This window comes from Ranitomeya variabilis, chromosome 4 (assembly GCF_051348905.1).
Source record: "Ranitomeya variabilis isolate aRanVar5 chromosome 4, aRanVar5.hap1, whole genome shotgun sequence".
Classification (NCBI taxonomy): Eukaryota; Metazoa; Chordata; class Amphibia; order Anura; family Dendrobatidae; genus Ranitomeya; species Ranitomeya variabilis.
The window spans coordinates 532,125,277-532,138,626 of NC_135235.1; the positions used below are offsets into that span (position 1 = coordinate 532,125,277).

General features: G+C 41.9%; 1 protein-coding gene across 5 annotated transcripts in view; it reads left to right on the top strand.

Moving 5' to 3' along the window:
* The window catches only part of THRA (thyroid hormone receptor alpha), a 162,820-nt gene that overhangs the window by 134,201 nt on the left and 15,269 nt on the right, over positions 1 to 13,350 (top strand). For 3 of the 5 annotated variants that reach the window (XM_077252376.1, XM_077252377.1, XM_077252380.1), the window contains 5 exons: positions 3,976 to 4,106; positions 5,714 to 5,861; positions 6,062 to 6,267; positions 11,058 to 11,204; positions 12,755 to 13,013. In XM_077252376.1, the coding sequence (XP_077108491.1) occupies positions 3,976 to 4,106; positions 5,714 to 5,861; positions 6,062 to 6,267; positions 11,058 to 11,204; positions 12,755 to 13,013 (891 nt within the window). The remainder of the gene's footprint in view (positions 1 to 3,975; positions 4,107 to 5,713; positions 5,862 to 6,061; positions 6,268 to 11,057; positions 11,205 to 12,754; positions 13,014 to 13,350) is intronic. The other 2 variants (XM_077252379.1, XM_077252381.1) reach the window with 1 other exon arrangement.

Consider the following 13,350-nt stretch of genomic DNA (forward strand, 5'->3'; position numbering starts at 1 on the left):
AAATCGAGACTCATCAGACCAAGCAACGTTTTTCCAATCTTCTACTGTCCAATTTCGATGAGCTTGTACAAATTGTAGCCTCAGTTTCCTGTTCTTAGCTGAAAGGAGTGGTACCCGGTGTGGTCTTCTGCTGCTGTAGCCCATCTGTCTCAAAGTTCGACGCACTGTGCGTTCAGAGATGCTCTTAGGCCTACCTTGGTTGTAACGGGTGGCGATTTGAGTCACTGTTGCCTTTCTATCAGCTCGAACCAGTCTGCCCATTCTCCTCTGACCTCTGGCATCAACAAGGCATTTCCGCCCACAGAACTGCCGCTCACTGGATTTTTTTTCTTTTTCGGACCATTCTCTGTAAACCCTAGAGATGGTTGTGCGTGAAAATCCCAGTAGATCAGCAGTTTCTGAAATACTCAGACCAGCCCTTCTGGCACCAACAACCATGCCACGTTCAAAGGCACTCAAATCACCTTTCTTCCCCATACTGATGCTCGGTTTGAACTGCAGGAGATTGTCTTGACCATGTCTACATGCCTAAATGCACTGAGTTGCCGCCATGTGATTGGCTGATTAGAAATTAAGTGTTAACAAGAAGTTGGACAGGTGTACCTAATAAAGTGGCCGGTGAGTGTATATATATACTTAAAATTGCAGAGAAAATTTGTCCTTTTTTAGCAAGACTTGAAAATTGGGGCAAAGACAATGAATCATTACTTGTGAACCCAGACTTATGCGGCGTGCCCATGCTGCATTCAAGTTGTGGCGTTAGATTACAGCAGCCCTGTGCTGCCGGATCACTGCCAATCACTTAATCTTTCGGAGAAACACCTGTTTCATCAGTAAAGCCGTGCAGGTGATCACAATGGCCGCTCGGATTTGCAGGTTATACAGGATTACAAGATTAAGTGATTGAGCAGTGAAAAAGTGGATTAAAGCAAAAGTGTTACCGCTATGTGTGAACGCAGTCTTAGGGTATATCCACACGGGTTCTAGATGCATTGGATTTTTCATTCAGATTTTCCAGAGAGACGGTCTGCTGTGTATTAGTGTAAATGAGATCTTATAACCTCTCATCCATGTGCTGCAGAAAAAAAATTGTAGCATAGATTTGCCAGAAATGTAGATTTTTAAAAAACAAATCTGCTCAATACAGTGGATTTTCATCACAGATTTCACCCATTGGTCATACAAAGGGTGAAACTACTGGTAATTCTGCAACAAAGTATTTCAAGCTTTTTTTCATATGGATTTTGGAGCAACATCTACTCCATTATCCACATAAAAATTCTCCACAAGGAGTTTTATAATAAATGTAGCTCCAAAATCCACAAAAAAGTGCTTTAAATGACCTTTGAATAAGATTACTGTTGATATCAATGAGAAAACGCTGCTAGAGTGCACAAGGTGCTGTTTGTTCCTTGGGTTTTGGAGCAATTTCATTAAAGGGAATCTGTCAGCAGATGTTTTTCTAAGGAACCTGAAAGCAGCATGATGTAGCAGCAGAGACCCTGATTCCAGCGATGTGTCACTTACTAGACTGCTTGGTGTAGTTTTGAAGGAATCCCTGTTTTCTCTGCTGTAGATACAAATCAGAATGCTAAGCTGTATATAAACCCGCCCACACCACTAATTGGCTGTTTCCTGTGTGCATTGTCAGCACGCTGCCAATCAGTGGTGGGGTGGGGTTACACATATTACCCTGCCTGCCTTGCAAGCCACACCTAGTCCTCAAGTAATAATCTCCTGCTGATAAAACTCTGATTGTATTGAAATTACAACAAGCTGCTGAGCACATACACATCCCTGGAATCCGGCTCTACACTAAACTGTTCTCGGATTCAATAGCAAAATAACTGCTGACAGATTCCCTAACTCAGGAGGCTTATATAAAGAGTTTTTGATGTGGATTTTAGAAGAGAATCTGCTCCAAATTCCTTGAAAAAAAACTTTGAATGTCTGATTAGGCCAGTTTCACAGATCCGACGTTCATGGTCTATGTGCAGACCCCAATGTCTGGACTGGCTGCGGGTTTCCTGCCCTTATATATGCTTATGATACTATTGAATTCGGGTCAGGAGATCTGTGGCTATCCAGACATCATGGTCCACACACTGATCATTAGCTGTTTGAAACTAACCTTATAGATTAATCCTAGAGCCTTAGGAACCACCTCTCTATGGTTTTCATTTTGTCAATGGACAAGAAACGCATCCATATGTGTCCATGGATAAAACACAGGCTGACAAAGTACTGTACTTCTTCGAGAGGAAAATTAGAATTTGATGCACGCTCTGCTGGTAACTGGGTTGGCTTTCCTGGAGAATCTTAAAAACATGGAGGGGTTAATGTTTACCATTCTTCACTCCCTTGCTCTATCTTACAAATGTGGATTGGGGGTATGGCTATGTGTGTAGTACGCTCTCCTCTTTCGTTGCAATATTTCGGAAGGTATGCTTACTATTTTATCAGCTCTTCCTATAACTGCTGCTCCCACCTAAATTCTCCTGTCATAGTAACTAGCAATCCGTGAAATAAATAAATCACTTTTCTGTAAGTCAGTGCCAAAAGTAAGTTTAGTAATCAATACAATTCTGTCATCAGCTTGACAGGACTAGTTTGGGCATGATGATGGCTTCGAAAAATTTATTGTCTCTGCTTTCTGCCATTATAAAATCTTAATATCTGGAAATCCTGCAAAAAGTCATGTAGTAGATTGCAGGGCTTGGTCATACGGTAGTGATAGGCAGTAGTAATGAGTGAATGTGCTCTGGTAAGGTGTTATTTGAGCATGCACAGGTGCTGACTGAGAGTCTTCGGTGTGCTTGAATACTATGTTCGAGTCCCTGTGGCTGCATGTCTCGTGGCTGTTTGACAGCAGCAACACATGCAGGGATGTCCTAACAAACAGGCAGTCCCCGCATGTGTTGCAGCTGTCAAACAGCCAAGAGACATGCAGCCTCGGGGGACTCAAGCATATTTTTCGAGCACACCAAAAGACACTCGTTTAGCACCTGAGCATGCTCGGATAACGTCTTCTGAGCTTGTTTGCTCATCACCAATAGGCCATCTTTGGCTGTACATAGTGGGGGCATTATGTAAGAGGATTGGCTACTCACTATGTGGTTACGGAAACGAACACTAGCCCTATCCGTCCCTGATCATACTTACCATAGGGCATCCCGTGAAGGTGGCTCAGCTCAGAGTGGCGTTACTAAGCTCCTCTTACTGGAGGAAAATTAATTTGCATACCTTTTGCCCAGGAGCATTGCCTGGTCTATAGTTCCCCCTTTTCTAGGAAAGACAGTATGCCCTAGCCTAGACTATTATTAGCCATTATACATATAAATAGCTTTGATGAATCTGAAATGACTTTTTTATCTCCTGAACAAGCACATCAGCAAGGTGATTCCTCCTATTTGATGGCACGCTGCCTGTGGTGCTGTGTTTCCTCCTCTGTAATACGACCATGATGTGTCTCATAACGCCAATGTCAGGCCTTCCCTCCCACGTTTTTAGCCCTTGTGCAGCAGAAGCCGCCGTTTCACCCCACGCAGCAGGCCCCCTTTCACCCCGCTGCCATCTCTGCACCGTCCAGACAGGATCTCAGAGTTATAAAACATAATTACTTCCGAAATGGCAAGAGAGAGAGATATTCAGAAGGGAGAGACACTGGATAATTGCTTACGACACAATGAACAGGCCCTCTTGTGTTCCTGTGTCTCCATGCGTTGGCCTGGCTGTGTGTGTCCTCTATGGCTGTGTGTGTCCTCTATGGCTGTGTGTCCTCTATGGCTGTGTGCGTCTTGCCTCTATCAGACCCTATGTGTTGTCTTTGCCCGTCTCTTGAGCCACTCGCTTGTTCCTCTGTTTTGACCCTCTGTTCTGGCACAGTGTGTCAGGAGTCTGTCCATACCCTCACAGCCTGTATCTGTGTTATTGACTTGAATAAGATTGTCCCCCTCCTTTCACCCGGCGACACAGGTGACAGCTCGGTATCTCTGCTCTCTGCAGGGTACATCCCTAGCTACTTGGACAAAGACGAGCCGTGCGTGGTGTGCAGCGATAAGGCCACAGGTTACCACTACCGGTGCATCACCTGTGAGGGCTGCAAGGTGAGTGAGCCGCCATAGTTTCCGCTGTAATCTCTAATTGCTGATGTCCGGATATATTGACGTCTGCCCATGTTTAGAAGGACAGTCTCTCCCTTTGTCAAAATGACAGTATATGTCATTAACATGAGATTGTTGACAGCACAGGCTGAGGATGTAGTCACAGGCTGCTTGTTGGTATCCTCTCTCTATATATTACACATACAGGGACAAATTTATCAGGACTGTCTAATAGAAAAACTGACTTTGTTGCCCATCCAATCAGCACACAGTCTTGAGCCGCTTGAAAAAAGAAAGTTGAGCTCAGATTGGTTGCTATGGGCAACAAAATAATTTTTCGGCAAGGCTCAATGTTCTTTATAGAGTTAATTATATAATGGAAATGCCCAATGGTCATGGTGCAAACAGATAATTAATATATAAGCCAAAGATCCTTCTCTTTCTCCTTCTCCCAGGCTGCAGTAATACAGGCCATATTCTTTACTCCTGAACTGTATGGATATAATGTTTCTATGTCTGCCTCTGGTAGTTGGCACACAGAGTTAGGAAGGAATTGCCAGCAGGAAATGACCACACTGGATTAAAATGGATTAAAAACAGCCTAAACAATATAAAGAGTAATCTGGGAGGCGAGCGACAAGTATAATATGTCAGATAGATATTAGAAAGGGAGATAATATAGATATGAGAGATAGATAGAGGGTTGGAATAGATAGATAGATAGATAGATAGATAGATAGATAGATAGATAGATAGATAGATAGATAGATAGATGGATAGATATAATAGATGGATAGATAGATAGATAGATTGATATGACATAGATATGAGATAGATATAATAGATAGATATGATTGATTGATATGAGATAGATAGATAGATAGATAGATAGATAGATAGATGGATAGATATAATAGATGGATAGATAGATAGATTGATATGACATAGATATGAGATAGATATAATAGATAGATATGATTGATTGATATGAGATAGATAGATAGATAGATAGATAGATAGATAGATAGATAGATAGATAGATAGATAGATAGATTGATATGACATACTGTAGATATGAGATAAATATAATAGATATGATAGATTGATATGAGATAGATATAATAGATAGATTGATATGAGATAGATATAATAGATAGATAGATTGATATGACATACTGTAGATATGAGATAGATATAATAGATGTTAGATAGATAGATAGATAGATAGATAGATAGATAGATAGAGATAAACAGGAAATACACACTGACGCAATCAGCTGAGCAATGGGTACAAAGCCTTGTCATATTCCTCTTCTTCTATACCTCTCCAAATAAAGGCAGCACTCCCAATCCAAAAGTCAAGTATAATGCCCTTTATTGAGCCTCATGGTTGTATAAAGTCCATTACAGCATATTTCTGGTTTGGGTGCTGGCTTTTCTGGAGAAGGTGACAGATAGAAGCTATTTAGCTATTAAACACCATACATTATGATTCCCTGTTCATTTTCTTCTTACTGATTCTGGTGTCAGAAAATGAGAAGAATTAATCATCATTATCTATTGTAGAAGTTAAAGTAATGAAAATGTCTTTTTTTCTCTTTGCCATGCAGGGCTTTTTTCGCCGCACCATCCAAAAGAATCTGCACCCGTCATATTCTTGCAAATACGATGGCTGCTGCATCATCGACAAGATCACCCGGAATCAGTGCCAGCTCTGTCGCTTTAAGAAATGTATTGCTGTGGGCATGGCGATGGACCGTAAGTATGATTACCATGATCAAAGTGATGGCTGGCTATGATTACAAGCCGTTGTAGCCTCATTTATTACATTAACTATATTGCATGTTTCCTATCACAGAGGCACAGCGTATCAAACACTGGACACAATGTATGATACCAGGACATGTATGGTTTCCTTCTGCTGTTCATTCTTTATCTAGCTCCCTCCATCTCCACAGTTGTCCTGGATGATTCCAAGCGGGTAGCCAAGCGGAAGCTGATTGAAGAAAATCGGGAACGGCGTCGGAAGGAGGAGATGATCAAGACTCTGCAGCAGCGGCCTGAGCCAAGCAGTGAAGAATGGGAGCTGATTCACATCGTGACAGAAGCTCACCGAAGTACCAACGCACAGGGCAGCCACTGGAAGCAGCGCAGGAAGTTCCTGGTGAGGCAAGATGCAAATAAGAAATAATCAGAGTATGTGACGTATGTACTGACATTGGTCTGGGGTGACCATGTTCACAGGACATCAGTAACTGCTTTGTTTCATTAGTGCAGCATGATCTTCACAGCACTGTCACCCACTCCAGATGTACGGTATTTCCTCAGAGTAGCTCTGATTTTGCACCCTTTCATTACTTGGTGTCATACATACCACTTTCTGCTATTTTAAAAGAACTATATTAAGACTAGTTAGTCCCCAACGCCTTCCACAACATCTCAAATTTCCATTTTCTGTCATCCAGTAGAAATGTTCCCTTTCGTCTATTTTCCTGTTCTTACTTCTTAGTAATAGCTTCTTGACAGCTCCACAATCTTTTCAGACCTATAGAGATGTCATCTGACGGTGGAAGGATGGACAGAAACACTTATCCCTCTAGGATATAAAATAATGACAGTTCTGATATTTTACCAGGTTTTGCTCTATTCTCATATGTGCTCAAAAATATCTCTTTTAGGGTATGTTCACACCTGGCATTTCTTCAGTGTTTTTTTCAGCACATTTTTGCCACGAAAAAACACATCTTACAGTATCAGCAAAGTGAATGATGTTTCTGAAATCTCAAGCAAACGCTGCTTATTTTTTCCTTGCAGATTTGAAGCAGTTTCTAGGCAGGAGAATGTCAATTATTGCAGTGTTTTTACAGCATTCTCAAATGAATGAACCAAAAAAAGCATCAAAAAACAAGTGTGTTTTATGCAGCGTTTTTCATGCCAACACTCCAGTATTTGCAGTACATTTCTCTGCTGTACATAGTGAATGTGTGCACATACCTTTAGCCTCCATAGGAAGTGTATGTACCACCATATAGACTACGGCCTTTCATTGTACACAGAATAAGGCCACGACAATAGCTGACGTCACTAACATAGGACTGACCAATATGCAACTAATACGTTGGCGGAAATCAAATATTAATTACACAGTACCACCAATTATGTCATGTTTGTAGACAGACCCTAATATAAATATATCTAAAAATAATAAAGCAGGCAGCACTTCTCAAATGTGAGAAAGGCTCAATATGGGAGCTGAAATGTCATATACAACCACTGCCTCCTTAAATGTTATTTTCTACTGTTGATCTAATAGCTAGTAGATAGAGAGGCTTGCATCCAAATTTGGTGGATCTACTGCTGCTTCAATTTTTTATTTATAATATATACATATATATTTATTGTGCATGTGTATATATATATATACGGTATATATATATATATATATATATGTATATAACAAAAGAATTGGATATCTGTAGATGTAAGCATTACACTTATTGGAGGGATCTGGAGAGTGCAATATCCACACACAGAGGCCTGGAGCAGGACCTAGCCGTTTAACACCATAGCACCATGCAATCCTCATTAGCCCCATTTAGAGGATACATGTATGGCTGGTATAATGAGGTATAGCGAAGCACAGATTTTGATATGTGTACATGGCAGGATACAACCGGGAATCTCTTGATTTCCTTAAGCAAACATCCTGTGCAGATGGAGAGGCTGTGACCTCTCGGAGAGAGCAAGCCGCATCTGTTACACCCCTCTATACTTTTACCCATTGGCAAAGCAGCACAGCCTGCTGTAAAGTGTGTGAGTGGATAATAAGGATGCATGGGTCATCACATCATTGAAGTCCTGACCCTATGCCTGAGGGTATCCTGAGAGTTGTAGTTCTTGCATTGAGGAGCACCCAATAAAGCAAGAGTCTTTTTGGCTATGTTCTCTGCTGTTGTGTGTGACTAGTGCCCATGAATCATCTATATGGGCAAAATAATTTGGACAACTGACGATCACATCTATATGAACCTGGTGGACATGACATTCGAAAACCATTGATGTTAATATGGAGTTGGAATAACCCCGACGACTGTCTTTTAGGGTGCCAACCTCCACAGTAAGGCAGGTATAAGATAGGTCGATTGCAGGGTTGTTGTACCTTGGTGGTCAATATTTATTGATGGTATTTAACCATTCTTTCACTGGGTAGGTGTTTTTTTAAAATGTCATTATTAAAAGCTGTTTTTAAAGGGATTATATGTTCACTAATATGGAGTTGGTCCCCATTTTGTGGGTATAACAACTTGATCTCTTTTTTTGGGATTTTTGCCCATTCATCAGAAGAACATTTGTTAGGGCAGACACTGATGTTGGATGAGTGGATCTGGCCCACTGTCTCCGTACTTGTTCATCCCAAAGATTTTGGATGGGGTTGAAGTTGGGGATCTGTGCAGCCAGCCATGTTCTTCCACACCAAATTCACCCAGTCATGCCGTTATGGACCTTGCTTTGTGCACTGGGGCTCAGTCATGCTTGAACATGAAAACTGCCTTCCCCAAATTGTTCATGCAACCTTAGAAGATACAATTGTGCAAAATGTCTTAAGAAAGCTGAATCATTAGCATTACCCTTTGGTATTAAGGCTCAAAATCAGGAAAAACTGTCTTATATCATGATCCCTTGTCCACTAAATTGTTCCGTAGGAGCCATGCATTCTGGTAGATACTAGCCCCGTCCGTGAGTTTACCTGGACCACCACTTCATGGCTGACTGTTGATAGCACAATGATAGCTCTTAGGGCAGACCTGATATTTCACAATCTAACCCATGCCAGAATTTGCTTCCTAAAATGGTATTTTTTTAGGATATGCTCGTATGCATTTGCTCAATGATCTTCAGATTTACTGGTGGAAAATCTCCTGCGTTTTATAGTAGTTGCAAAGAGGTTGAGATTTTTTTACAAATCGGGAAAAAAAATCAGTCTGAATTCAGTGCTGATTCTAAATCGATAGCAGGTCAATTTATTTTGCCACTTTATTGCAGATTTTCCTCATTGAGTTCAGTAGGGATGTCAAATCTGCAGTTGTGAGTTTTATTGCAGATCACCCACTGATCCGCAGCAAAATCTGCAGCTCCCGAATAAAAAGTGTAAAGGTAATATACTCCCCATGGCTTCCATGCCTGGTTGCTTGCTAGTCTCTGTATAACGCCTTGATGGCATCTTGTCCAATGTGCACACTCAGTGGTCGCACGGGACGCATTATCATTGCAGTAGGCCAGGTTTTACAGAGCCTACAGATGACCAGGCTAGTATTACTAGGATAGGGGAGTTAAGGGTTTTTTATTTATCCTTTCTGTAGTGGCAAACCCACAGACAGATCACCCAAATCGATATGATTTGATGGGTATTTGCTTCTGCAGATGGCACTGAGGTTTCTGGCTAACTTGCCAAAGCAGCAGTTCCACCCCGTGCGGCCGTACCCTTATTGTGCAGTGGTGCGGGATGAACTAATGTGTAATTATTATATATCACCCAGTGCTTTGCAGACATCTCCCAAGTGTTGTCACAAGAACATTTCAAAGATCTTTGCTATCTTGGAAATCTAATAGTCCGAAATGACAAGAAGTAGTCCGTTCATACCTAACATAGCTCTGGTCAGACAAGTCAATACTCCGCCACTGATGTCAAACAAAAACTTTCGGTTTATTTTTCTTTGGAGTTGTGCACCTACAGATCGCCAGGGCGCAGCGATGTATAAGCGCAGTTCTTCAGTCACACACAAGTGTCAGGAGACTGGACTGGTGGACACAGGCATACACTGCAGGGTTGGAAATAGATCCTGGCAGACCTACAGCTGTGTCAGAGTGCCCCGGTGCCGCCTGCGTACACAATAGATTTGTCATGCTGTATCAGCGCTCACACAGAAGTGAGCTTGCACAATACACTCCTAAACATGGAACATGCTAGCATGGTACGCAGGGTCACATCGGTTGGGACGTAGGTCCATCAAGTTCAGCCTTTAAAAGTGTTATAAGGTATACATTCTGCTCTTTGTTCTGGTCCATAATTCACTGGCCTACACACAGAGGAAGCCACGTGCTTGTAGTGTCCTGACATCCGTCACTGTGCAGCTGCGTCTGTCCTACTTTTTCTTTTCTCACCCGCTGTGTGCTATCCCTCACCTTGTCTTTCGGCAATTCACAAACTTTCCCCGCCACATGTGTACGGAGCAATTCATTCTCTATTCTTCCCGCAGCAGTGTTAGGTTTCTGCCAGTAACGCCTCCCTTTACTTAGATGATGCAGTGCACTTTCCTATATCTCACCATATGGCTGTGCTGCAGAACGTTCTAGAAATTCATACAAGTTCGTGCTCCGCAGCATTATTGCCGTGCTGTCCATGTTATCTGGTACATGTGTTATCTGTACAGTATATGCTTCCTGCATACAGCACCGCCGTGCATATTAATGGATATCTGTGCAGTGCGCAGCTGCTGACCCTATAACTTGGCACTGGGCTCTCGATGCCCAGATAGCATTGCTTTGATCATGGATTCCTGCACATTTAGGATTAGTATACTTGCAGGCCCTTACATGACACACGTATGTACATTTTGTCTGAGAAGGATAGAAGCAGCTGGGAGCTGCAGCTCCTTCTCTCCCTCCCTTCCTCCCATGCTGTCTCCCCACTCCCTCCTTTCCCTGTCACGTGGAGGGTACACGCTCTCTTTCCCTTATGGTCGTCCTGCCTTGTTATATTGCTCCCTCTGCTGGATAAATGCCAGGCGAGCAGATAATCTGTAGCTCTATCCAATCTTTCCATTCATGGAGAAAGTGGAAGGCTAGGTTTGATCTTTACTAGTCATGTACTAATGTAGATTTCTTTTATGTTCTCCCTGCATACACATTCATGCTATTTTTGTGTCTCTCCCCTCCTCCCCTGTGACATGAAAGCCTGAAGACATTGGGCAGTCTCCCATGGCGTCAATGCCAGATGGGGATAAAGTTGATCTAGAAGCTTTCAGTGAGTTCACCAAAATAATCACCCCTGCAATTACCCGAGTGGTGGACTTTGCCAAGAAACTGCCTATGTTCTCCGAGGTGAGTGGCCCTGAAAACAAAAGCTTATTGAGGTTTGTACACGCTATAATACTGGCCAGAAAAGCACAAACATCTTGGCCTGTAGCGCTCAATACTCAAAAATGGACTCTACAGATTGGCATCACCGAAAGTGAGGTTCCAGTAACATTTATTTTTCCATTTGTAGGCACACTAAGATACAATGCGAAGCAATAGCAGCTTACATAGTCTAATGTAAAGGAGGCCTCATAGCACAGAATTACAGATCTGTAAACAGCAGCTGATACAGCCTAATGTATAGGAGGCCTCATAGCCCAGAATAACAGATTTGTAAACAGCGGCGGATATAGCCTAATGTATAGGAGGCCTCAAAGCACAGAATTACAGATCTGTTAACAGCAGCTGATACATCACAATGTGTGGTAAGCTTCATAGCACAGAATTATGGATCTGTAAACAGCAGCTGATACAGCCTAATACTCGGTAGGCCTCGTAGCACAGAATTACAGATCTGTAAACAGCAGCTGATACATCACAATGTGTGGTAAGCTTCATAGCACAGAGTTATGGATCTGTAAACAGCAGCTGATACAGCCTAATACTCGGTAGGCCTCATAGCACAGAATTACAGATCTGTAAACAGCAGCTGATACATCACAATGTGTGGTAAGCTTCATAGCACAGAATTATGGATCTGTAAACAGCAGCTGATACAGCCTAATACTCGGTAGGCCTCATAGCACAGAATTACAGATCTGTAAACAGCAGCTGATAGAGCCTAATATATATACGGCCTAAGAGCACGCTCTGATAGCGTTGTCTGTGAAACTACAACCCCCTACATGCTATGACAGCCTGAAGATGTCAGGCCATGCTGGTAGCTGTAGTTTTTTAAAAGTAAGAGAGCCACAGTTAAGAAACTGTGCCTTAAAGAATAAATAAACTTTGATTTTTTTGTTTCTTTTATAATTATGTTCAGCGTGGAAAGTTATGAAACTTCGTAAATCACTATGTTAGGGAACTTGGCTTCAAACTTGTAGAAAGAAAAAATAAATAGCTTCCAATCCCCTGCTTTTCTCCAGTCTATTTACCTGCTGTTAGCTGCACTTATATCAGACTGTACTCATTTGGAGTACAGATGATGGCAGTGAAAACGGTGGGCACAATGCTCAGAGGAGGAGGCAAGAGCTGACCTTTCACTGCCATCATCTGTACTCCAAATGAGTGTGTGCTGCTATCAGTGCAGCTAAAGGCAGGTAAATAGACTGGGGAAAGGCAGGGGGTTGGAAGCTGTTTTTTTTTCTGTTTGCAGAAATGAAGACCAATCCTCTAATAAGTAATTTTTCAAAGCTTCATAACTTTCTATGCCTGATACAATTATTAAAAAGAAATAGAAAATGTAGTTACATTCTAAACTAAATATATTAGAGAAGCATGTACTGTACAAGGATTATAATAGCTATCTATTCATGCTATAGACTGTTTGTTTGAGACTCTACTGACTCTGTTACCTACTTTAATCATTAGATATCGTCTGTGTTACTAGTTTTGACCTCTGCTTCTCTTTGCAGTTACCATGTGAAGACCAGATCATCCTGTTGAAAGGATGCTGTATGGAGATCATGTCTCTCCGGGCTGCCGTGCGGTATGATCCAGACAGCGAGACCCTAACACTGAGCGGCGAGATGGCAGTGAAGCAAGAACAGCTAAAGAACGGAGGTCTAGGGGTGGTCTCTGATGCCATATTTGACTTGGGACGATCTTTGTCTGCATTCAATCTTGATGACACAGAAGTGGCTCTGCTACAAGCCGTCTTGCTCATGTCCTCAGGTGAATACATATCTGCGTACAATATCTTTAATAAATACATTTCTCGCACTTGAGAGAAGGTAGCTGCCCTAGGATGAAGATGCTTGAGGGTGAGATCAGATAGTTCGTCTGAATCTTGCCCATTTTTGGTTACAAATTGGCACATCATTCACCACCGGATGTGAGTTTGGTTACTGCATTCACTCCTACCATTAGCTCTTACCCTTTCAAATAAATCCAACCAATTTTATTTCATCAATAAAAAACAAAGCTTATTTGTGGTGTATTCACATTTTTTTGTTTTGATGGCTTTTTTGCCACCATATGCACTAAACAAACTGCAGCAACATAAATGTAC